The sequence below is a fragment of the Microtus pennsylvanicus genome, chromosome 1 (assembly GCF_037038515.1).
Source record: "Microtus pennsylvanicus isolate mMicPen1 chromosome 1, mMicPen1.hap1, whole genome shotgun sequence".
Taxonomy (NCBI): Eukaryota; Metazoa; Chordata; class Mammalia; order Rodentia; family Cricetidae; genus Microtus; species Microtus pennsylvanicus.
In genome coordinates this window covers 96,047,862-96,073,671 of record NC_134579.1, presented here as the reverse complement: position 1 = coordinate 96,073,671, position 25,810 = coordinate 96,047,862, and the positions used below count along the sequence as shown (strand labels likewise).

At 47.4% G+C, this 25,810-nt stretch overlaps 1 protein-coding gene across 1 annotated transcript; it reads left to right on the top strand.

The window, feature by feature from the left end:
* On the top strand, nt 1-25,062 carry Eif3b (eukaryotic translation initiation factor 3 subunit B). Its single transcript, XM_075974556.1, has 19 exons — nt 1-532; nt 7,699-7,891; nt 9,826-9,945; nt 10,174-10,231; nt 10,402-10,530; nt 10,746-10,903; nt 13,502-13,633; nt 13,712-13,778; nt 14,411-14,457; nt 16,180-16,390; nt 18,103-18,175; nt 19,146-19,268; nt 20,591-20,669; nt 21,300-21,438; nt 22,693-22,818; nt 23,400-23,477; nt 23,888-23,996; nt 24,113-24,229; nt 24,584-25,062. Exons 1-18 carry the CDS (start codon nt 67-69, stop codon nt 24,214-24,216), a joined length of 2,412 nt encoding a protein of 803 aa, XP_075830671.1. The 5' UTR covers nt 1-66; the 3' UTR covers nt 24,217-24,229; nt 24,584-25,062.
* Nucleotides 25,063-25,810: the final 748 nt, after the last annotated feature.

Sequence of the window (25,810 nt, the reverse complement as noted above, 5' to 3'; positions counted from 1 at the left end):
GGCTCGCGGTGATTCCTGGGAGTCGGAAGCAGGGCGGCCGAGCCGGGTGAGAAGCAGCGCGGGCCCATGCAGGACGCTGAGAACGTGGCGGCGCCCGAGGCGGCCGAGGAGCGGGCAGAGCCCGCGAGGCAGCAGCCAGCCTCCGAGTCGCCGCCGGCGGATGAAGCGGTGGGCTCTGGCGGGTCCGAAGTGGGGCGGACCGAAGACGCCGAGGAAGACGCTGAGGCCGGACCGGAGCCAGAGGTGAGGGCCAAGCCGGCGGCCCAATCCGAAGAGGAAACGGCGACGAGCCCTGCCGTGTCGCCCTCGCCGCAGCCGGCGGAGCGATCCTCAGCGCAGGAGCCCTCTGCTCCCGGAAAGGCGGAGGCCGCAGGGGAGCAGGCCCGGGAGCACTCCGCCGCCGGAGCGGAGGAGGAGGGCGGGTCCGATGGCAGCGCGGCTGAGGCGGAGCCGCGGGCTCTGGAGAACGGAGAGGCAGATGAGCCCTCCTTCAGCGACCCCGAGGACTTCGTGGACGACGTGAGCGAGGAAGGTAAGAGCTGTGATTGTGTGATTGTGTCTGTGGGGAGGGGATCCACAGATGTTGAGGGCGCGAAGTCTTCCTATTGCAACGATCCGCCCCTACTTCCTCTAAAGTAGGGGACCACTTGGGGAGCCCACCTCTGGGTGAAGACAGGACTTCTAGAGTTGATAGAAGGCAGGACGAGTTGCAGTGTCTGGGCCATTTCAGTTTCCAGCGTTGATCAGCTGGACCCTTCAGAGGGTCTAGTGGGAGGGACAGGACGTGTAGACGCTGGTGTCTTCCCCCTTGCTGAAATGTCTTCCCTTCCCATCGCTTTCCATAGTAAGACATAGCCGTCGGACCAGCCCCATTCCCGCCTGCTTATCTCTTTTTCCCCTTTTTGGTCGGTACCCCGACCATGCTTGTGTTGTACATCGATTTTTTTGCACACTGTTCGCTTTGCGACTTGCATCATATTCTCTTCTACGGTGACTGGTTCTAAGGCATTATTTTGTCGTCCTGCACGGGAGCCTGATTTTTAAAATCTTTTATGACAGCTGACTGCATGTGTTTTCTGCCGTTTCAACTTCCTTCATGTGTTGATGTGATTAATACCGAGGGGCAGGTAGATCAAGCTGAACCTAACCTCTTTATTCTCCTGCACTTACTTCTGTAGTGCTATTACTAGGCATGCACCGCCAAATAATTGATTTTGAACAACCGGTGATATGCCAAGAAAATCTAGAGCCTCAATATAGTTGTCAACTTAGAACTTATAATATTTGAAATATTAAAGGGGCTGCCATTTAATGTCACCATTGTTTTATTTAACTTTTGTATGTTTATGGGGTTTGTTCTTGTTTTGTAAGACAGGGTCTCCCTTAGCCCAGGCCAGCTTAGAACTCTTAATGTAGCTGAAGCTGGCTTTGAACTGGTCCTCCTGCCTCTACTTTAAGATTGCCGGGGTTTAAGGTGTAAAGCACCATGCCTGGCTTGTTTTACTGCATTTCTTAAGGTAAAAGATGTTTTAGCATGAGAAACAGATAAACTGTGCCGATCCTACCGATCTTCCCTCTGCAGGCCTTGAGGAAGTTTCTCTGTGGACAAAGCATGTTTCTGGTTTCCCACCTCTTACCCTGATCTCTGATGTACCAGTTCCCTCAATGTTAAAGCCTAAGTTTTGACTCTGAAGCTCCTTTTGAACCACTGGTTGTTTGGGGTTGGAGTGTCTCCTTATTGCTTCGTAGTTTCAGACAGGACCTCACACTGTATCCCATGCTGGCCCGGAACTCATGGTCATCCTCCTTTTCTTCCTTGATTATGTGTTGGGATTACAGGTGTGAACCACCGTCAAATATAGCTGCTTTTTTAGGGGAGAGGGGTGTCACCCCGAACTCGGGACTCACCAGTTGGCCAGACTGGCTGGCCATTGAGATCTTTGCTTGTACCTTCCTAGCACTAGGAATACAGGTGTGTGCCGCTGTGCCATCTTTTTACCTGGGTACTGGGAATCCTAACTCAAGTCCTGCTACTTGCCCAGTGAGTACCTTGTTGACTAACCATTTCTCCATATGCCCCCCAATCTTATCTTTTCTCCTTTTCAAAAGTTTATCTTTATTTTTTAAATTGAAAATTTGTTTTATGCTAAGGAGCATTTTGCCCTCCTGCACATCTGTTATATCCATGCCTAGTGCCTGTGGAGGCGGTTGGATCTCCTAACTGGAATTAGGGTTGGTTGTGAGCCACCTTGTGGGTGCTGGGAATCAAGCATGAATCCTTTAGAACAGCAGCAGTGCTCCTAACTGCTGAGCAGTCTTTCTGGCCCTTGTTTGTTTGATTTTTAATTTTGGGTATGTCCCTTTGTGTGGGTTTGTGTGCGTGTGAGTGCAGGTGCCGCTAGGACCAGAAGAGGGTGGCCAGTCTCCTAGAGCAGAAGTTACAGTTGATTGTGAGCTACCTTATGTAGGTACTGGGAAGCCAATGGGCCTGTCTGGTGCAAAATGAGGTAGGTGGGTTTTTTTTTTTCACACCCCCTAGACAGAGTTTCTCTGTGTAATAACCTTGGCTGTCCTGAAACTAGCTCTTGAAGACCACTCTGTACTCGAACTCACAGAGATTCACCTGTCTCTGCTTCCTGAGTGCAGGGATTAAAGGCACGCATCACCACTGCGTGGCTCAAAATGAGTATTAAAGAGTTATTTGAGCCCACTTAATTCCTAGATTCCAGTGTGTAAATTTTTTCCAGAATTGGGGAAAATGGAAGTCGGGTTTCTGATGTGACTACAAGGCCAGCCTGCCTCCATCAAGTCTGGGGAGCCCAGCGGGTCCCGTGTATGAAGGGAGTACAGAGTAATGAGGAGGCTCTGGTCCTGAGAATGGAAACTCTTCTGGCCGTCTGGTCTTGGGCTGTCATGTAGGGTGTCACAAGGGTGGGAAGGGAAGGCAGCCTTTTGGTCCTTAACAGGAGGAACAGTGTGGATGTCTTGTCTCCTTGTTCTGTCTGGTTGTGTGTTAGTATGGGGTCTCCTGTTGTGATTATGAGCAAGTTGTTTCCCCAGGTGGTGTGCATGCCTGTCAATCCAGTACTTGGAAGGTAGAGAGAGGAGTTGGAGGTTGTCCCCTGCTACGTAGGGAGTGCAAAGCCAGCCTGAAGTACCTGGGACCTTGTATTAAAAAACACATGAAAAAGGACTGAAGAGATAGCTCAGCAGTTAAGAGCACTTAGTGTTCTTCCAGAGAACCTGCGTTTGATTCCCAGCTCCCATATGGTGACTCACAACTCTCTGTAACTCCAGTTTGAGGACCTTAACGCTCAGGTACCAGGCATGCATGTGGTGCAAAACATTCATACACATAAAATAAATTTTTGTGGCTGGAAAGATGGCTCAGTGTTTGAGCACTGGCTGCTATTTTAGAGGACTTGGGTTCAATTCTCAGCACCCATATGGCAACTCATAACTGTGTAACTCCAGTTACAGAGACTCTGGCACCCTCACACAGACATACATGTAGGCAAAACACAAATAGACATACATTTCTAAAAATAAGTAAATAGATAAATTTTTGAAGAATCCAAACAAACTAACAATCAAATATGTGTTGCATTGTGGGGATAATTTGCTCTGCCCTGCCCAGGCAGATGTAGATTGTTGAGGCTAGGCAGACGCTTTGAGCTCCTGGGAAAGAGTCTGTAGTTTGTATAGAGAAGCTGGCCTTTTTTTTTTTTTTTTATTACATCTTGTTAAGTTCAGATCCAGCTTAGCAGGCCATTTAATAGTATGGTGAGCAGGTTTTTAAAGGAATCCAGAGTTCACCATAGCTGCTGTAGTAAAGGTGTGTGGCATTGTTGTGTTGAGAATCTGCCTCCTGCCTCCTTGCTCTTTGCCTGCTCTTGATTCTACCATCTTTGAAATAAATGTGTCTTTTGTTTTAGGTTTGTTTTTTTGGTTTTTTTTTTTTTTTTTTTTTTTTTTTGGTTTTTCGAGACAGGGTTTCTCTGTGGCTTTGGAGCCTGTCCTGGAACTAGCTCTGTAGACCAGGCTGGTCTCGAACTCACAGAGATCCGCCTGCCTCTGCCTCCCGAGTACTGGGATTAAAGGCGTTCGCCACCATCGCCCGGCGTGTCTTTTGTTTTAAAGATTTATCTATTTATGATGTGTGATACGTATTCTTTCTGCACGTATGCCTGCACATCAGAAGAGGGCACTAGACCTCATAGATGATTGTGAGCCACTGTGTGGTTGCTGGGAATTGAACTCAAGGACCTCTCTGGAAGAGTAGCCAGTGCTCTTAACCTCTGAGCCACCTCTCCAGTCCCTGATGTGTTTTAATTAAGTTTCTGTTGCTGTGACAAGACGTGGCCAAAAGCAACCCCGAGTCCATCATCCAGGAAGTAAGGGCCCACCAACAATGAATGACCTTTTAAAATAGTCATTTGGTTCCCTGGTAGTGGTACACACGTTTTATCCAGGCACTTGAGAGACAGAGGCAGGCGGATCTCTTGAGTTTGAGGCCAGCCTGGTCTACAGAGCACATCCCAGGATGGCCAGGGCTACACAAAAAAAAGCCCTGTCTAAAAAACAACAACATAAAGTCATTTGGTGAGTTGGTCTGCACATTTGTGTAGCAGTCAGGAATGTGTTCTCAAGTTGGTTTTGCCTTACACAGTGGGTTCCAGGGATTGAACTCACGTTATCAGGATTGTACAACAGTGAGCCTTCCTGCTGGCTCAGAATTTCCTTTTATTTTTAATCCTACTTGTTATTTGTTTATTTGTAACTTTATTTTTAGATTATTTTGTATATGTGAATGTTGTTTGCTTACATCATTTACAGATTCCCTGGAACTGGAGTTACAGATGGCTGTGAGCCACAATGTGGGTGCTGGGAATTGAGCCTTAATCCTCTGTGAGAGCAACAAGTGCTCTAAAATGGCAGAACCATCTCTCCAGCTCTATTTTTTTCTCCTCCCTCCCTCCCTCCCTCCCCCCCCTCCCCCCCCCTCTCTCACACACACACATTCAAGACATGGTTTCTCTGTAGCTTTGCATCTTTTCCTAGAACTAGCTCGTGTAGAACAGGCATGCCTCAAACTCACAGAGATCTGCCTGCCTCTGCCTTCCGAGTGCTAGGATTAAAGGCAAGCGCCTCCACCTCCTGGCTATTTTTTTCGTATTTTGTGTAAAAACGTTTTGCCTGCATGTATGTCTGTACCACATACATATGTTGTTTTGGGGGGTCAGAAGAGGACAGTGGGTTCCCTGACTGGGATTGCAGATGATTGTGAGCCATCGTGTGGGTGCTAGGAACTGAACTCTGGTCCTTTGGAAAAGTAACAAGTGCTCTTAACTGCTCAGCCATCTCCCCAGCCCCACATATCTTATTTTCTTTTTGGTCTTTTGAGACAGGGACTCTCTATGAAGACTATGAAATCTCACTATGACTGCCTAGGAACTCACTTTGTAGATTATGCTGGTCTCAAACTCGAGATCTGCCCATCTCTGCTTCCTGTAGTCTGGAATTAAAGGCATGAATTTCCCTGTGAGGTCAAACTTCTATATTTTAACTAGGATCTTCTTCTATAGCCCTGGATAGCCTTAAGAATGGCTGTCTTTTTGCCCCAGTTTCTCAGGTGCTGAGAGCATTCTTACATCTAGCTTACCTTTCTCTTGGTGTTCTTGTGCTGAATGTGTGCACGTGGAGACGCGAAGTGTACAGCAGGTGTACCACCCCACCCCACCCCCCTTTTTTTGAAGGTAGGCCCTCTAACTGAACCTGGAGCACTGTTTTATCTAGACCGGTTGCTCAGCAAACCCCTGAGATCCTTTTACCTCTGCCCTCACAGCCTTGGGGTTATAGGTGCATGCTTCTACACCTGGCTCTTTTGAGACAGACTCTTACTGTGTAGCCGTGGTTGTTCTATAATTCACTATGTCGATCAGGCTGGCCTTGAATTCACCACGTTCTGCCTACCTCTTGAGTCTTGGGACTGAAGGCATGCACCACTATGCCTACCTTACACTTGGCTTTTGTGTGGGTGCTGGAGATGTGAACTTAGTTCATCATGCTTGTGGGCAGTGAGCACTTGCCCCTCTGAGCCTCCATCCTAGCCCTTTTTTCACTTCTGAGAATGAAGTGGGACAAAGGGTGTTTGTTGATATTTGAAATATTTAGTATGTTGAAGTTGCTTTTCTTTTTAATAAGATTTGTTTTTAGTTTTAAGTGTATATATGTGCACGTATGCCCTTGGGGGCCAGAGGTGTCTCCTTGAGCTGGAGTTAGACTGGTGGATGAACTGCCCAACAAAGGTACTGGAGCAGAACTAAGGTTCTTTGCAGGAACAGTACATGCTGTTAATGCTGAGCCATTTCTCCAGCTTTCTTCTTTTTTGGTTTTTCGAGACAGGGTTTCTATGTGTAGCTTTGGAGCCTGTTCTGGAACTCACTCTGTAGACCAGGCTGACCTCGAACTCACAGAGATTCACCTGCCTCCCAAGTGCTGGGATTAAAAGCATGAGCCACCGCTTCCTGGCATCTCCAGCTTTTTTCAATTTCCTGAGACAAGGTCTCTTGTAGCCTAGCAGGAGGCTGGCCGTGTGTTTTCTTCTTGTTTTTCTTTCTCCTCTTCCCCCTCCTCCTCTTCCTTCTTCATTTCTCTCTTTTTTTTAATATTTATTTATTTATTTATTATGTATACAATATTCTGTCTGTGTGTATGTCTGCAGGCCAGAAGAGGGCACCAGACCTCATTCCAGATGGTTGTGAGCCACCATGTGGTTGCCGGGAATTGAACTCAGGACCTTTGGAAGAGCAGGCAATGCTCTTAACCACTGAGCCATCTCTCCAGCCCCCTTCTTCATTTTTCAAGACAGAGTTTCTCTGTGTAACCCTGGCTGTCCTGGAACTCACTGTGTAGACCTGGCTGCCCTCGAACTCAATCCTCTGCCTCCCGAGTGCTTGGATTAAAGGCTTTCTCCACTACTGCCTGGCCTTTGTTTTGTGCATATTTGAGGATGACCTTAAACTCTTGCTCCTCCTGCTTTCACCTTCTGGGTGCTGGGGTTACAGGTGTGTGCCTACACACCTGTAAAAGATTTGAGTGAAAAGGAGCAGTGATAGTTTCCAGAGCAGCTAGAAATTCATGCAATAAGCCATTCTTTAAGGGTTTTTTTGTTGTTTGTTTTGCATTGCTTTTTGTTTTAAAGAGTACTATTGGAGATTGAACCCAGGGCTATGTTTGTATTAGGTCAGCATGCTCCTCCTCTATTATATCTGCAGTCTTTTGCATTTTATTATTTTTTTAAAGTAATTCTTGTGTGTGAGTATGGATAAGGTCAGAGGGTAACTTTTAGGAATGGATTCTTTCCACCTCATTAAGGCAGGGTCTGCCCATGGAGATCAGGCTGGCCTTGAATTCAGAGATCCACCTGCTTCTGCCATTTAATACCAGAGTGATGGTATTAAATGCATGCACTGCTCAGCAGTCACAAATGGGTACGTTTTGACAATACTTCCCATCAAAAGGTGTGTGAGGATTAGCCTTCCTGATTCTTTGTTGTTTAATCTAGGTCATGATTTCTTTGTTCGTGATAAGAGCACTTAGAGTAGCTGCCTCTTAGAAATGATCAGCCTGCTAGCTAATGGACCAGTGCTTCTTGGTTTAAATAGAAGCCACTTGACATTTCTCTTCCTCCTTTAGAACTACTTGGTGATGTACTCAAAGATCGGCCTCAGGAGGCAGATGGGATCGACTCGGTGATTGTTGTAGACAACGTTCCTCAGGTGGGACCGGATCGGCTTGAGAAACTCAAAAATGTCATCCACAAAATCTTCTCCAAGTTTGGGAAAATCATAAATGACTATTATCCCGAAGAGGATGGGAAGACAAAAGGGTGAGAGTGCTAGTCGCTGAAGCCACAGCGGTGGGCTTGGGGACTTGTGTATTCCGTCCACCCAGAGGGACGCTCCTGACAGTGGAGTTTTGGTTCTCAGGCCCTGGGCAGGACTCCGAAATCATGGTGTAGTGAGTGACTGAGGTTTCCAGAGCTGATGCCCACAGGAGTAGCAGGGGACCTGGTATAGGTTCTGGATAGAACTACCATTGTCAGCCCAAGCGCACAAGCCTGCCTATGGGATTTCTCTCAGAAATACTTTTTAAAACATTTTAACTTACCTAAAGTAGTGAAAGCCTGCATTACCGCTTAGTTACTTCCTTCATACTGTTAGCTAAAATCATGAGATTAGCCCAGTGTTTCATGGCCTGCAGTTTACTTCTTCTCTTCAAAACTAGGTGTTTCCTATTTGATTCTAGTCCTCCATTGTGTCTGGTGCTGTGTGTGGAGCCCCAGTCTAAGCCTTTAAGTGCTTTGCTGCATTTTCACTGTGGGCTGTTTGCTTAGATCCTGCTATGCAGGCCTGAGGCTCCTGTCTCCATCCTAGGAGGCTCTTGAGCGGTGGGACTGGCTGCCTTCAGTGAGCTGGACAGTGGTTGCTGCCATATTTATAGAGTCGTTTGCCTCTTGCCACTGTGGACAGACCTTCTTTAATGCCACCTTGTCTGAGGGGAATATAGGATGATAAGGTTACCTTCTTTTAGAATTAAAGTCTTAGTGTTTTAAAAACTATCTACAAGGTTATTATTTTTGCAAGAATCATTGGTTCTAGGCAGTGCTACTGTGTTGTATGGTTTTCATTTTATTTCTAAAGGTTATATTTTATGCATTTATGTATTTTGGTTTTTTCAAGACAGAGTTTCTCTATAGCCTTGGAGCCTGTCCTGGAACCAGCTCTTGTGGACCAGGCTGGCCTTGAACTCATAGAGATCCACGAGCCTTTGTCCCCGGAGTGCTGAGATTAAAGGCGTGTTCCACCACCACCCAACTAGATTATTTTTATTTTATGTGCACCGGTGTTTTTGCCTGCACGTATGTCTGTGTAAAGGTTCCAAATCCCTTGGAACTAGAGTTATAGTTGTGAACTCTCATATAAGTGCTGGGAATTGAACCTGGGTCCTCTGAAAGAGCAGCCAGTGCTCTTAACCACTCAGCCATCCCTCCAGCCCCTTGTTTTTTGTTTTGTTTTTTTTCAATTCTGTTTTATGTGCGAATATTTTACTTGCATGTATATATGTGCACCACATATGTGCTTAGTCCTCTCAGAAGCCAGAGAAGTGTCTCATATGATTCTTAGAACTAGAGTTATAGACAGTTTTGAACTTCCATGTGGGTGGGTACTAGGTCCTCTGCAAGAGCAGCCATTGGTCTTTTGTTGTTTTGTTATGTGGCCTTGGCTGGCCTGGCACTCACAGTTCTGCCTGCCTCTGCTTCCTAGCTATGGGATTAAAGATGTGGGCCCCCTGGCCAAGTTAAGAACTAGTGCTCTTAACTGTTGCTGAGCCATTTGGTTGAAAGGTAATCTCTTTGACTGACAGTTGCTTGCTGTGTTAGGTGTTTATCTGTACTGAAGCTTCCCCTGAAACCCTGTGTCATTTTTCTGTGATGTGTAATGAGTTCATTACTGTATATGTAAAGTGGACACTGCTAGGTTTTGGCATACATGCATCATATCACAGGGCTATCATGGAATAATGACTATTTCTGTTAAACTTTTCTTTCAGTTATAACTACGAAGTCACATTCTTGAGATCTTTCTATTAGGATTTCATTCTTTAGGAAACTACTTGGTCTGCATGTTGTACTCTAGTCTTCAGGGTGACCCACCTTGGGGAGGCTGCAGGACAGCTAGGACCTCAGTTCATGTAGAAAGGTCTCAGCGTATAATAAGTCTTAAAGGTACATGTGTCCAAGCTGCTTGCCTTCTCGCTCAGGTACATCTTTCTGGAATATGCTTCTCCTGCCCATGCTGTGGATGCTGTGAAAAATGCCGATGGATACAAGCTGGACAAGCAGCACACGTTCCGGGTCAACCTCTTCACGGATTTTGATAAGTGAGTTGGAGCCTGAGATAGATCTGTGGTTGGTGCCTGTGGGTGATGGGAAGTTCTTCAGTAGGTGCTGATGTCTTTAAGGTGATTGACTTCTGTTGGGCAGCAAAGCATTTCATGTTTCTGCTTTGGGCATGGGGTAGGTGGAGAGGCTTCGGTGCTGCCTTTCCTGGTCATGCTCCTCCTATCCCATCCAGACTGTGCCACTTAGCAGTGCCTGTTCTGTTCCAGGTACATGACGATCAGTGATGAGTGGGACATTCCTGAGAAGCAGCCTTTCAAAGACCTGGTATGTTTCTGTGAAACCCCTGCTTTTGTAGTCAGGATAGATTTTATAGCTTGAGGTTTAAAGGTGTCTGTTGAATTTGCATCTGTCATAAAGTGTGGTAGTTATCAATGAGCTTTCTTTGATTAAACTTAATTCAGTGCACTAAATCTCTCAATTTTGATTATATTTAGGGAAATTTGCGTTACTGGCTGGAAGAGGCAGAGTGTAGAGATCAGTACAGTGTGATTTTTGAGAGCGGAGACCGGACATCCATCTTCTGGAATGACGTCAAGGACCCAGTTTCAATTGAAGAAAGAGCGGTGTGTACTAGTGGTCGTGGTTATGGCCACGACTGTCTCCTTATAGCAGGGCTGGTTTCCGCCCGAAGGAACAGGTGAAGGCTCTTGATTCTGAGAACAGTGTCACTCCTGTCCCAGCTTGGAAATAGGTTCTGAGAAAAAAGATGCCTGTAGAAGGAAGCGTCTCTGTGCTTGACTTTTTGTCATTTTAAACCCTGTTCCTTCCTTCCTTACAGAGATGGACAGAGACTTATGTGCGCTGGTCCCCTAAGGGCACCTACCTGGCTACTTTTCATCAGCGGGGGATTGCCCTCTGGGGAGGGGAGAAGTTCAAGCAGATTCAGAGGTTTAGCCACCAGGGTGTTCAGCTCATCGACTTCTCTCCATGTGAAAGGTGAGTGGCTTAAACTCCTCTTGTTGGTCCCCTCAGGTGGCTTGTAGTAGTCTCTGACATCACAGAAAAACATCCCAGAAAGAGTTCGGAGAATTCCACTTGGGAGGATGGTAGCAGGAGAGAGATGTTAGGGCCAGCTGGACTTATAGTGAGTTTGAGGCCAGGTTAAGCTATGTGATGTGACACCCTGTCTCAAAACAGAAGAGAGAGAGAAAATGGAAGAGATATCAAGAGAACTCATTGGGGCTGGAGAGATGACTCTTCCAGAGGACCTGGGTTCAATTCCTAATACCCACATCGCAGCTCACAACTGTAACTCCAGTTTTAGGGGACCTGACACCCATGGCAAAACACCAGTGCATATAAAATAAAAACAAATAGGGAGCTGGAGAGATGGCTCAGAAGTTTAAAGTCTGGCTGCTCTTCCAGAAGTCCCAAGTTCAATTCCCAGCAACCACATAGTGGCTCACAACCATCTAGAATGAGATCTGGTGCTCTCTTCTGGCTTGCAGGCAAACACTGTTCATAATAAATAAATCTTCTAAAAAATGAAAATTAAATTAAAAAATGATTAAAAAAAGAGAACTGTTTCCCATCAGCACTTGGCACTGCTCCTTTACACCTCCTCACAATAGTGTGCAAACTGTCAAAACCACTGGGGTGGGGGGGGGGCGGACTGGAGAGATGATTAAGAACACTTGTTCTTGCAGAGGGTCTGGTTCAGTCCCCGGCACCTGCATAGTTGCTCACAACCATCTATGACTCTAGTTGCAGGGAATCCACTCCCTTTTCTGACAAACAAGGGCACTAGGCATGTGTACAAGCAAAACACTCATACATATAAACTAAATAAGTCTTTTTTAAAAAGGGGGAGCTGGGGGGCTGGAGAGATGGCTCAGTGGTTAAGAGCATCGCCTGCTCTTCCAGAGGACCTGAGTTCAAGTCCCGGCAACCACATGGTGGCTCACAACCATCCGTAATGAGGTCTGGTGCCCTCTTCTGGCCTGCAGGCATACATGCAGACAGAATATTGTATACATAATAAATAAATAAATATTTTAAAAGGGGGGGGCTGTGTGTGTAAGAGAGACGGCTGGCCTGATGCCTGTGCTGGAGTGACACTTGACTGTCCCATTACCTCTTTGGGAAGCCTGCTTAGTTTCCTCAGCAGTCAGCTCACCTGTGTTCTGGGAGCACAGTTGGCACATTAACTTAGGATGTGGCTTTCTCTTAGTAGAGGGCTTGGCCCCAAATTATTGTAGCTAAAGCTGGCTTCCCAGTGTCTTCGTTTCCCAAGTGCTGGGATTGGGGCTGTGCACTACTACACCTGGTATGATGTATCTGTCCCCTTGAGCAAACGGGGCCATCCTGTCTTTTGTTAGGTCCTATGTGCTTTGGTTTGTAGATTGCAGTTTTGGAACTCACTCGTTACAGACTTGAGCAGTTTTTATAATGTAACGTTGCTGATCAGGATATCAGCTTGGCAGCCTTGGCACTGCAGCAGTAGGGCCCTTTCTGGTGTTTTCTGGCTTGCTGTGGCCGCTCTCACTGTACCTTGCTTCAAGGGGTCGTGTGCTTAGGAAATCTGTGCCTTGTGAGAACAAATAAAGATTTGTTCAATAATGTAGAGATGCTCTCTGTCAGGTAGCTAATTGCTCATTTCCCAGGATACTCACTTTAGAACTGTACACGACCGTCTGTTGTCTTTATCCCATTAGTCTTAATTACACGAGTGAAGCTAGGAGAATCCACACCACTCTTCCTTCTAGACCAGCCCACTCCAGCAGACTTGTAGTGGTCTGTAATTACTTTGTACTTGGTTGTACTTGCCCCACCCCTGAACTTGGAGAGATCAGATACCATTCTTGGGGATCATGGTATATGGGGGAAAGGCTGGTTCCCTACATCTTGGCAGTGTGATGTGGGAGTCTTCTGTTTTGTGTTGATTTCATTGGTTAAATAAAGAAACTGCCTTGGCCCATTTGATAGGCCAGCCATTAGGTGGGTGGAGTAGACAGAACAGAATGCTGGGAGAAAGAATCCGAGTTAGTCAGTCGCCATGATTCTCCCACTCCAGACAGACACAGGTTAAGATCTTTCCTGGTTAGCCACCTTGTGGTGTTACATAGATTATTAGAAATGGGTTAGATCAATATGTAAGAGCTAGCCAATAAGAGGCTGGAACTAATGGGCCAGGCAGTGTTTAAAAGAATACAGTTTCCATGTAATTATTTTGGGTGTAAAGCTAGCCGGGTGGCGGGAAGCAGCCCTACTGCCCCACCACAAAAGAGTGGCACGTTGTGGAAGGAGGACAGTGCCTCGTCTTCCTGAAGGTTGAGAAGAAAAAGATGCACCTGGACTTTCCCCGGACCTCTCTGCATTTTTAAAGCGTCGGGTGGAGTTGGGGTTCATAAGCCGCGTTGCTTATTGAAATTAGAAGTCACTTCTGCCTTCCTCCGTGGAAAACTTGTACCTTCCATAAGTGTTTACAACAGTAGTGGCCTGTGAACTTGTGTCTGTGACCCACAGAAATGTGTGCTGGAACTGTGACTCTTATACCAAAGGAAGTGCTGTACTAAGTGACCTCCTCTCTTGCAGATACCTGGTCACTTTCAGCCCGCTGTTGGACACTCAGGATGATCCTCAGGCCATCATTATCTGGGACATCCTCACAGGGCATAAGAAGAGAGGCTTCCATTGTGAAAGCTCAGCCCACTGGCCCATCTTCAAGTGAGTAGACATTAGCCCTAGTCTGCCTGTGGCCTTTTCATGTTCATTGGTACAGCCTGGCACTGCTTTTCTCCACAGGTGGAGCCATGATGGCAAATTCTTTGCAAGAATGACTCTGGATACTCTCAGCATCTATGAAACACCTGTGAGTTTCGTTTTGCTTTCTAGTTTCTCTGGGCATTGGACTAGAATCCTGCGTGCTAGACAACTGCACTACTATTGCTGAGCTTCCGTGGCAGTTTTTGTGTTCTAGAAGACAAATGATGAATGGTTGGGTGCGTGCATGGCTATACTTTTCAGTATGGATATAGTTAGCGCTTGCTTAATCTGTATAAGGGAGGCAGGGCTTTGGTAAACCTACTGGCCAAATAAATAAGTAAATAAATAAATAAATGCCAACTCCAGTGCCCTTGCAACCCTTCCTGTGCTGGAAGTCTGGATTTTCCTGTCCTGGCTCCTACTGAAGTTGTTTGGATGTTTGTTGCTGTTCACCTAGCCTTCATGCTTGTAGTGTTCCCTAGATTCGGCAGAATCTTACACTGTTAAGAGGGGGGGAGGGGGCTGACAAGATGATTCAGTGGGTAAGGCACTTGTCACCAAGCCTGACAACACTGCACTATGGAAGCCAAGAACTCGGCTCTTGCACATCGTCTTCTGGCCTGTATGAGTGCTCTGACATATGCTCCAGTCTTCAAAATAAGTGTAAAAAGAGGTACATAGAGTTAATATGGCCCTGACTTTTCTGAACTGTTTTTATTTTCTCCCACTCACGGGCAGTCTATGGGCCTTTTGGACAAGAAGAGCTTGAAGATCTCTGGAATAAAGTAAGTGAAAGTTTCTGTAAAGTAAGTGTCAATATGCTCTGGTTGCTAGAGCAACACAGGATGGTTACCTTCAAGCAACAGAAATGTCTGTCTTTCCCTCTTGAAATTGGAAGTCCAAGTTGAGCTAGTAGATTCTGTCTGATGGGGGCTTTCTCTTCAGTGGATGGTGTCTCTCACTTCAAATGGTTAGAAGGAACCTTAAAAAGGCATTCACTGGGTTCCCCCTCCCTTCCTTAAGCCCGATTTACCTCACAAGGGCCTCACCTATGGTTACTGTCTTTGAGTTCCACTGGACGTTTGTTGAGCACATGAACAGACCTTCAGGCCATTGCAGCTTGTGGTTTTTTGGTTTTTTTGGACAGGGTTTCTCTGTGATAGTCCTAGCTATCCGGGAACTAGCTCACAAAGATCCACCTACCTCTGCCTCCTGAGTGCTGGGATTAAAGGTGTGTGCCCCCATCGCCTGGCTGCAGCTAAGTTTTCAATTTCTTTTTTCTTTGTTTTTTTCGAGACAGGGTTTTTGTGTAACTTTGGAGCCTAACCTAGAACTAGCTCTTGTAGACCAGGCTGGCCTCGAACTCACAAAACCTGCTTCTACCTCCCGAGTGCTAGGATTAAAGGCTTGCGCCACCACCGCCCAGCTGAGTTTTCAATTTTTAAGAGTATCAGGCTGGAGAGTTGACTCAGAGGTTAAGAGCACTCAGTTAAGCACTTAAAACAAGTATTTGCTTGCCTGTTTCTGCAAACACTGGGATGCTGTAGTGACCCCGGCTCACTGGCACAGAAATAAAAAACTAGGGGCAGAGAAATAAAAACACTGAAGGTCAAAGAGTGTTGCCCAGCAGAGTAAGGACAGTGTGGAGTCTTGTACACAGTGACTTCATTTTCTTCGGAAGGCTTTCGGAAGATCTTCCCTGCTGCTCCTGTGTTCTATGGGGTGAGACTTGGGTACATGACAAGGAACTGCAGTTCATTCTGTCTTATTTATCTGAAGTCCTTGGGAGCTGGGGTGGTGAACACTTAGCAGCCCAGAGGACACTGGTATGTCCTTTTGTTTTATGTTCCTGGGTCTCATTTGAAAAACACATACACTGATCTGCAATAGGTTTAAAATCAAGTTTGGATGTGGTGGTAGGCTTCCGCAGTCCAGCTTGTCAGGAGGATAAGGAGAGGGGGGGGGATGCTTGAGCCTATAAGCTGGAGACCAATCTAGGCAGCCGACCTTCTCAACCAAAAAAAAAATGCAAAATGAGAGTATGGCATGTTTAGACGTTTTTCACTGTCACAGTGTCTGCCCTGTGGGATCATTAGTAGAGGAGAAGGCATTGCTTACTTGTCCTACCGCCTGCCTTCTGACTTGTAGTCTTCCCCTTTGGCACCTTGGTTGACCTTTACATACCCTGCAGCTAGAGTCATCAGCCCGAATTATATTTGTAAAGAGCAATGTCATGTAGTGGCTGAATACGGGGCTGGTCTGCATTGAGAGCTGGCTACGATGAGCAGCATCCGTATGCCTAGGTCCTTGCTGTCACAGCAGTGTGATCATGCGACCCCGCCCCCCAGGGTTAGGACAACTGCAGGCTGTACTGTGCAGTGTGCAGGGCTGGTGTGTAGTGGGCAGTCTGCCAACGTAGAGCTTTTGAGAGTAAGTGTGTTCTCTCCTGCTGCTCAGTTCTGTGACCACCTATTCTTTCCATAAACTTTAATCCTTTTGTCTTACAGAGACTTTTCTTGGTCTCCGGGCGGTAACATCATTGCGTTTTGGGTGCCAGAAGACAAAGATATTCCAGCTAGGGTAACCCTGATGCAGCTCCCCACCAGACAGGAGATCCGAGTGAGGAATTTGTTCAATGTGGTCGACTGCAAGTTGCACTGGCAGAAAAACGGAGATTACCTGTGTGTGAAAGTGGACAGGACTCCCAAAGGCACACAGGTGAGTAGTTGTCATGGGAGTTACATCTAAGTGAACTGCTGCTTCTGACGATTTGTTTTTGTTTGTGTATGTGCATGGGTACAGGTATACGGGTGCCTGAGGATGCAGAGAGCTTCAGATTCCTAGAGTTGGAGTTAGAGTTGGGAGTCACTTGGCTGGGTGCTTGCAACCTAATGTGGATTTTCTGCAGCTCCTGCAGGGTTTTTTTGTTTGCTTGTTTTTTTTTTTTTTTTTTTTTTTGGTTGGGAGGTATTAACTGCTGGTTTATTGCATAGACTCATAGGGTACTTTCAGGGTTGTTGATACAGTCGGCTGTCTGGTCATAGAGAGTGTTCTGGTTAAAGCCTTTTTTTTTTTTTTTTTTTTCTTCGAGACAGGGTTTCTCTGGTTTTGGAGCCTGTCCTGGCACTAGCTCTTGTAGACCAGGCTGGTCTCGAACTCACAGAGATCTGCCGATCTGCCTGCCTCTGCCTCCCGAGTGCTGGGATTAAAGGCGTGTGCCACCACCGCCAGCTGGTTAAAGGCTTCTTTTTTTTGTAATATTTATTTATTTATTATGTATACAATATTCTGTCTGTGTACACCTGCAGGTCAAAAGAGGGCACCAGACTCCATTACAGATGGTTGTGAGCCACCATGTGGTTGCTGGGAATTGAACTCAGGACCTTTGAAAGAGCAGGCAATGCTGTTAACCTCTGAGCCATCTCTCCAGCCCCTTAAAGGCTTCTTAAACTGACTTTTATAATTGAATTTCATCTGAGAAACTTTTGTATGACCCCAGGCAAATATGTACACAGAATGTTCAAGTCCAACATAAGTGATAATAATAAGTTATTTTAAGATAACTCTTTGATATGTGCATGTGTATGCCTTTATTATTAACAATGAAAGCAAGTTTGCATGCTAGTTAGAAGGGGTGTTTTAAGTGCATGAGTGTCTTGTCAGCTGCATGTATGTCTCTACAGTGCTCTTGGAGGCCAGAAAGGGCATTAGATACCCTGGAACTGGAATTACAGACCATGGTGAGCTGCCATGTGGGTGCTGAGATTTGAACCCAGGTCTTCTGCAAGAGTAGCCAGTGCTGTTAATCACTGAGCCATTTCTCCTGTCTCCCCCATCTTTTTATTTTTAAGATTATTTATTATGTACACAGTGTTCAGCTTCCATGTATGCCTGCAAGCCAGAAGAGGGCACCAGATCTCATTACAGATGGTTGTGAGCCACCATGTGGTTGCTGGGAATTGAACTCAGGACCTCTAGAAGAGCAGTCAGTGCTCTTAACCTCTGAGCCATCTCTCCAGCCCACTTTTTTTTTTTTAACAATCCCATTTATATGTGTCAGCATTTCATTCCATTCCTTTTCATGGTTGACTACTATTCCAACACACATCCATCCACATGTTGATGGACGCACATTAACTGGTGAGTAGTAGTGGGACTGCTGTTGGAAGTGGTGCTGCTTGAAGGTCATGGTGCAGGTTGCTCCACAGTGTTGAGTCCTGTGGTCCCCTTGATGGACTAGAGGACCCTGAGAACTCTGATAGATGTGCTTCAGCATGGACTTGGACTATGCTGTCATTGTGGCAGCTTTATCGCCAGCATTAGGGATGTAGATGTGCTGGGGACTGAGTGCCACCTTCTGTTAGCTTGTCCAGTTGTGCTCCCTATTCCTCCAGAATGTTACCCTTCTTTTTTTTTCTTCTTATCAACAGGGTGTTGTCACAAATTTTGAAATCTTCCGAATGAGAGAGAAGCAGGTACCTGTCGATGTTGTTGAGATGAAAGGTAAGCGTCCGTGTAGCAGGAAGGGCCTTCGTGCCCTTGTCTCGGACAGCTCTGCATGAGCCAGGTACTTAAGCAGTCTACCAAAGTGGAGTGACAGCAGGAGTAGCCAACCCAGACGACATTGACCTGGAGCACGTGGGTTAGGCTGTCTAGCTGCAGGGATCCTCCTGTCTGCCCTCCTGTGCTAGGGTTACAGGTGCACGTGCCTGGAAATCTCCTTGAATGACTAACTTGCTGGTTACAGTTTCAGTCATTTTGTTTCTGTTAAATAAGAGTCTTGTTCTATAGCCCGTTGGTCTTGAACTCCCAGTCTTTATGCCTCAACCTCTTAAGGGCTGGAATTATACGCCTGTACCACCAGGCTTGGCTTTCAGTTTTTTATTTTATTTTCTTAAGTTTAATTTTTTTGTTTTTTGTTTTTAGTGGATGGTGATAGGGTCTGAGTATATGTATATCCTTGACTACTTGGAACTCATAGAGACCCACCTGCCTCTGCTTCACAAGTGTTGGCATTAAATGCGTGCTCCACCATGCCCGCCCTCACCTTTTTTTAACAGAAGAAAGATTGATGTACTTTATTTTCCCTCTAACTTCCCCCTTTGCTGGAATAGTCAAATAGTTTCTGCCTTTGTCTGGCAAAGTGTCTGTGCCTTTCATTTTACTTTTATTTTGTCGGAGTAAGGGATGACAATGTGGTGGCACAAGCCTATGATCTTAACACGCAGGAGGCCAGGCTGGAAGAGTGTAAGTTCTGGTCCGGCCTGGACTTGTTACTAACACAGCATCACAAGCAGATTAAACCTGCTACCTTTAAATCTGCTGGCCTCTGTTTGATTGCTTTTGCTGTCAATTGATCTGTAGTGAATTGGGGGTTTCAGAGTGCTTATCTCCAGTTGAGTGAAGATCTTCATAATTGAAGATGTTGCTGTGAAAGATGACAGCCACTGACTTCTCTTGTTGTTGATTGTAGAAACCATCATAGCCTTTGCCTGGGAACCCAATGGCAGTAAGTTTGCTGTGCTTCATGGTGAGGCCCCTCGGATATCTGTCTCCTTCTACCATGTAAAGAGCAACGGGAAGATCGAACTCATCAGTAAGCAGTCTGCCCTCAGGCTCCCTGTAGAGAGCTTCTCAGGGGCTTGGATTGCCAGTGTGGGTCAGATGATAGGCAGGATGCTAAGGTTGGGGTTACTTGGAACAGAGGGAACACATATATCCTCATGTAATTAAAAGACACTCTCCCATTTGACATGGAGACAGCATGTATCCTTGCTGGGGCTCCCCAAGGGCTGCTGCTGCTCACTCTTGTCCTTGTGTCATGACAGCCCACACAAGTCAGTGAGTTTAGGGCTCAAGGCAAGCCGAGCTACGCAGTGTTGCCTTCATTGGGGTGGATCTGCAGGGTTGCCCCAGGCTGTGTTCCATATGCTTCCTCTAGGAAGCCAGCACCTTGTTCCCTGTGCTGTAACAGTCGTGCCAGGGCTTTCTTGGACTTGGACTTTGCGTATCTTACCAGTAGCTTCTGAGACCCGTGAAATGTGCTTTCCCTTTACCTGGGTCTAATTTTTTTGTGATAGAATCAGTTGGCTGTGTTGCAAAGTCGATTATGTTGTTGATTCTCTTAGATATATAAAATGTGGACAGTTGCAAACATTATAACAACACCAGGAAAGGTGCTGTTTTCTGACTGTGTGTGGTATGTCTTTCTTCGGGCTGTCAGCACTAGGCTCACAGTCAGTGCTTCACTGTGCATTGGAGCTAGATGGGACAGTTGTCTGTAGCTCTCGGAATGTGAGACTCTTGCCCCATCAGAACCAATATGGCTGTAGTGCTAGGACTTCGCCCCCCTCTTACTCTACTGCTTCTGAGTCCCGTGGCCAAGGAGATACCCAGATGTTAATGCCCTGTTTGAAGGCAGGTGGCTGGCTAAGAGAGGTCTGAAGGTCTAGGCAAGGAGTGACCTGGGGAGTCACCCGATTTGCTTTGCCAGCTTCCCCTAGTGTTGGGTGACTGGGAAGATGATAAACTTGAGGTTCTATGAGAACACTGAAATGGTGACTTGATTAGGTTAGCCTTGGTGTTAATGAAGTCAGGTCTCTGAAGTAACCTCTGGTAAACACCAAGGACTCCAGAGATGAGTCACTGCTATAGTTACTGTAAGTGCATTCTTTGTCCAGTTGCATGTGAAGTTGAAAACAGTATTCACCATACTTCTATACCAGTCAGCACCCATCACCCTTAAGCATTCTTCATGACTTCATTTCTAACTGAATGGAGCAGTTGTTTTAAAGTAGTTCTCCTAAGGTGACCAGTGGGTATGTGGACTTGTCTTTGCCAGCCCTCCTCAAGGGTAGCACTGTCTTAGCTAGAGAGGCACTGGCACAGTCCCCTCATAGGTACTTGCTTTTCTTGCAGAGATGTTTGACAAGCAGCAAGCAAACACCATCTTCTGGAGTCCCCAGGGACAGTTCGTGGTGCTGGCCGGGCTGAGGAGGTGGGTTCAGGCCCTGCCCGCTATGGCAAGCAACACCCTGCCTCCTTAGGGTTTGTGTTGAGATGGAGCATCTCACTTGATAATTGTCACAGCTGAGCCTCTGGCCAAACCAGGCTGATCACAGTAGTGACTTGCAGATGACAGCTCTTCTGTGATCATAGCCTTACGTTCTCTCCTGTGAATCCCGTGTCTTCCAGTGGGACAGGTGCTTAGCTGGAGGCAACCTTGCCCTTTGTGGTTGGGGTGCCTTTCTCTTGCTCCCCTGCATTCCATCTGAGCACATAGGAGTAGTGAGCAAATCCAGCCTCGACCTCTGGTGGGAAGAACTGCCGTGGATTGCTCCCACTGTGGTGTGCATGTTACCCTAGCTCTGGAGGCTTCCTCAGGTACCACCTTCTCTAGATGCCACAGATCACTCGTGCACATCATGTCCTGATCCCAGTCTCATGAAATTTGTCACTGTGAGGACAATAGGGTTAAAGTCCAGGGAGCTACAGCCCAGCAGAGAGTGGGCATCTTGGTCCTTGCTCCTTCCCCACCCTTGTGACTCAGTGGAAGTTAGGGGCATTGGACCTCTCAGGGTGGAGATGCAGGGTGATTGTGGGATGCAGCTGCCTTGTCATCCCACAGCATGAATGGTGCCTTGGCGTTTGTCGACACTTCAGACTGCACTGTCATGAATATTGCAGAACATTACATGGCCTCTGATGTTGAGTGGGACCCAACCGGCCGCTATGTGGTCACCTCTGTGTCATGGTGGAGCCATAAGGTAGGTGGCAGATGCTGGGCCCTCCGGGAATGAAGTCTCTCAAGGCTGGTGACAAACTGTGGGATCATTGTATCCAGGGACCCTAGGTGAGAGGATACTACTTAAAAGCCTTTGCGGCTTAGGGAACCCATCTGATCCAGAGGGGTCAACTGCCAGAGCATGGGCTGCTATGCCTCCTGAAGGCAGACTGCTTTCTGTGTTTACCGATGGGTGGACACTTGAGCCATTCTGTGCAAACAAAGCCTGTAAGCTCAGAGGGCTCCAGCTGGTGAGGAAGAGCTGTTGCTTCCCAGATGGCTTTGGGTAGTGTCTGGAATAGCATTCTCTATGTTCATCATAGGATGTGATGCCCTCCCAGATGTCAGTGCAGCATGGCCCATCCCAACACTTGTTTAGGATTGATTGACTGATCGATGTGTTTATGGTTTTTCGAGACAGGGTTTTTCTGTGTAGCGCTGGCTGTCCTAGAACTAGCTCTGTAGACCAAACCAGTCTGGCCTGGAACTCACAGAGATCCGCCTGCCTCTGCCTGGAATTAAACTGCTGGGAGTAAAGGTGTGCACTACCATGCCCAGTTTAGGATTTTTTTAATTAATTTATTTTTTATATGCATTGGTATGGGTATAGGATCTCCTGAAACTGGAGTTAGAAACAGTTGTGAGTTGCCATGTGGGTGCTGGAATTTGAACCCAAGTCCTCTGAAGAGCAGTCAGTGCTCTTAACTGCTCAGTCATCTCTCTAACCCCTTGTTTAAGATCTTACAGGACTGGGGGTTCCAGTGCGTAACACTCACCTACCGTGCAGAAGGTCCTGGGATCTATCCCCGGGGACCCCCACCACCACCAAAATGGGGGTGTGTGAAACTCTTAAGTCCCATGTGGGGCCACTCTGTTCAGTCTACAAAACTTCCAGAGCCCAGCATTTGGGTTGAGGCAGTGCTTTGTTGAGTCTTGCTGGGAAAGACAAGGTTAGCTGGCTAAGCTGTGGCTGGTGCTGTCAGTAGTTGGCACTGCTGGGGAAGTTTTCTTATCTCAGGCCTGCACTGGGAGGAGCACCTGCTGACTGCTATTGACATGGTATTCTTAAATCGTTGTGTGTTTGCTCATCACCTTCCCTGCCAGAGGATGAACACAGTCAGGTGCAGGTTTTGTGTTTACAGTGTGCTGAGTACAGGTTGGTGCTCTGGCTGCTAAGAGTAAAGGTGTCATGATGGCCTTGCACATTTTGCATGATGGACCCCACTGTCCTGTCTAGGTGGATAATGCTTATTGGCTGTGGACCTTCCAAGGACGCCTTCTCCAGAAGAACAACAAGGATCGCTTCTGCCAGTTGCTCTGGAGACCAAGGCCCCCAACGCTCCTCAGCCAGGATCAGATAAAGGTCTGTGGTCCCTGCCTGGTTGGGGGTATGGGTGGAGTTGTGGCACTGAAGGAAATAAGGCATTTGTCCTGTGACTGGTAAGGGGCAGTGAATGGGGAGTGGAGGTAGGACATGGAGAGGGTGTCTGAAGAGATGTAAGGCCAATGAGACCTGACCTGGAACAACGTCAGGCACTAACTCTAAAGTTGCAGGCTTAGCAATACCTACAAGCTCAGGAGGCTGAGGCAGGAGGATCATGGGTTCTTCCAGACTCTCCTGTATAGTAAAAGATAACCCTATTCTTCCTGTCTGTTCACCACTCCCCAGAAAACCCAGGAGTCTGACTAAGCCACACAGGCTATAAATAAGCCCTAGTAGAATTGGAAGAGCTAGGCGGGGTTAGGTGATGGGATAGGCTTGTGGTCTTAGGTCAGAACTGGGAGTGACTCACCCTAGGAATTGTCTCCATGAGATGAGACTCCCCAGCCGGTCATGCTAGTGCCCTGGGGTTGAATCCTCTTAGTCCTGGAGGCTGTTGGTGTACAGTGGCATCTGAAGACAGCAGTTGCGGTTCAGTCCTAAGTGACTTGTCTTGGTTTCAGCAAATTAAAAAGGATCTGAAGAAATACTCTAAGATCTTCGAGCAGAAGGATCGCCTGAGCCAGTCCAAAGCTTCGAAGGTGAGCCTGAGGGGATGCTAACGGGTGCGCATCCCTGTCTGGGCCTGGGCAGTAGTGAGAAGAGTGTGCCAGGAACCTGATCTGGCTTGTTCTCCCACACGTGAGGTGGCAGTTAGTAATGGGCAACAGGGCCAGCACTGGTGCATGGAACCAGTACCCACTAACACTGGGTAGAAGCTGGCTTTTCCTTGATAGAAGCAGGAGGCTCTAGGATCTAGAAGAGAAATGAGGGTCCCACTTGAGGAGGTTCTATGTAAGGCTTGCCCAGCACAACAGAGCTGGAATACAAGACTCCGCTTGCCCTCTTCTAAACTTCAACAGTTGTTGCTAGACACAGAGGATGGTGGCACTGTGGTTTGTGGTTGAGCAAATGTGTCCTGCTCATCCCTACAACCTTCCCCACATGATAGGAACTAGTGGAAAGAAGGCGGACCATGATGGAGGACTTCCGGCAATACCGAAAAATGGCCCAGGAACTCTACATGAAGCAGAAGAACGAACGTCTAGAGCTACGGGGAGGTAACCAAGCTTCTGGGCGTGTCTGCAAGTGGAGTAGTCCCTCAAGGGTGTGGACTAGAGAGCCCTGCAGCTGACATTGCAGCCACCAGGGGTCAACCTGCTCTTTGTTGTCTTAGGGGTGGACACTGATGAGCTGGACAGCAATGTGGATGACTGGGAGGAGGAGACCATCGAGTTTTTTGTCACTGAAGAGGTTATTCCTCTGGGAAGTCAGGAGTGACCTCAGCACTGTGGTAAGAGTTGTGAGTGTGAAGAGAGCAGTGGGTGCCTGCTGAGTTAGACCACAGCATAGAAGACACCCAGGAAGGTGGTGGTTGGTAGGGAGCTTGGGAAGAAGTGGAGGCTGGCATGAGGGCAGTGCTACAAGAAGGAGGATCAGGCACAGTACTGTCACCCAGTGTTGGTAGTGTTGGTACAGGCCACAGTACAGGAGTGAGTGTCTGCCTGTGTGTAGTGCTAAGCCTCGGGGTGATGGGGGTGCTACTGACTGATCTGAGGCCTCCCCGTGGCCTGGAGTGTGGTCAGTGAAGAATCCAGCTGTTTTCCCCTTGCTTTGTGGCTGACTAAATGTGGCTCATCTGTTGCAGTGTCACTGTGCTGTGCCCAGGATCCGAGGCCACCCTTCACAGAGAGCCTTGGGCTGGGTTCTCATTGTGCTTTCTTTCTCTGGACTGCGAGTGCGCCCGGGGTTCTTCCATCCCGACACAGCTCTGTGCCTTCAGCCCCTGGGTCCACAGTGGGGACACTTGAGGCTCCGCTCTCACTTGCCCTGTTTGGGTTTTTATGCCGTGTCTGCTGTGGGGCCTCACTGCAGTTCTCCTGGTCGCTCCTTTCACTCCTGCTGCCCGTGGTGTTTCCAGAGCCTCTCTCTACCTGCAGCTCAGTGGAGTTCCCGTTCACAGACTCACTGTCCCTGCTTGTGGCCTGGAGACCTTCAAGGGGACTGCACGCCCACCACTGACAAGTGCCAGTAGATCTGGAGGCACCCCAACACCTTGCGCCTGTTCAGATTTTGCAGGGCCTCTGCGCAGGTTGGATGTGGGAATAAAAGCAACCCTGTGTGAAAGTGTTGTCTTACTCCTCTTTGCAATTTGTAATGGCCTGAGGCCTGCCATTCCTGCTCCCAAGGGTGAGGGTATTTGCACACTTGCACCTGGCTTGTTGAGAGCTTGTCTGAAATCTGGCCAGGAGCTAGTGTGCCAGATCCCAGATGCAATGTCTTCCATCTGTTTCTGTGAGAAAATATTCATCTTACCCTGACGGAACCCTTTAGGTTTTCCAGACCTGGATAAGTTGGAAAACAGGTACAGAGGGGGTCAGCCACTTAGACACACACCTCTGTAGTTACCTAGTGTCCAGTAGTGAAGACAGCATACTGGTATAGATGGGCTCTATCCAGAGTGAGCTGTGGCCAAGCTCTATGCAACCTGCTTCTCTCAGACTCCCACTTGCTCTGCATCTTTTGTGACCAGAGAGCCACCTCAGGCTGGGCTCACAGCCATGGTGTGCCTGCAGAGCATGTACCTCCAGCAGAGGACAGAGATCAGTGATTTGCGTGCATCATTCTTGGGAGGTAGTTCACTTTTCCTCCTGGGTCTTAGGTTCTTTATTACTTTGGACTCTCTGAGGTTCCATCATGGTTGCAAGACCTTCAGCAGCTTGACCTACCTATTGGCCACTTCCATGTTGTTTAAACACCTTCCAGTTTCACAGCAGTGAGATGAAAAAGGCGCACACGGAGCATATGTTCAGGTGTTTTGGTTTTTTGAGATAGGGGCAGCTTTGATTATCTTGGAACTAGCTCTGTAAGCCAG

Coding starts and splice junctions, on each gene's coding strand:
- Eif3b (XM_075974556.1), top strand. CDS start 67: ATGCAGGACGCTGAGAACGTGGCGGCGCCCGAGGCGGCCGAGGAGCGG. Junction 14,458..16,179: donor TTGAAGATCTCTGGAATAAA/GTAAGTGAAAGT, acceptor TTTGTCTTACAG/AGACTTTTCTTGGTCTCCGG. Junction 23,997..24,112: donor ACGTCTAGAGCTACGGGGAG/GTAACCAAGCTT, acceptor TTGTTGTCTTAG/GGGTGGACACTGATGAGCTG.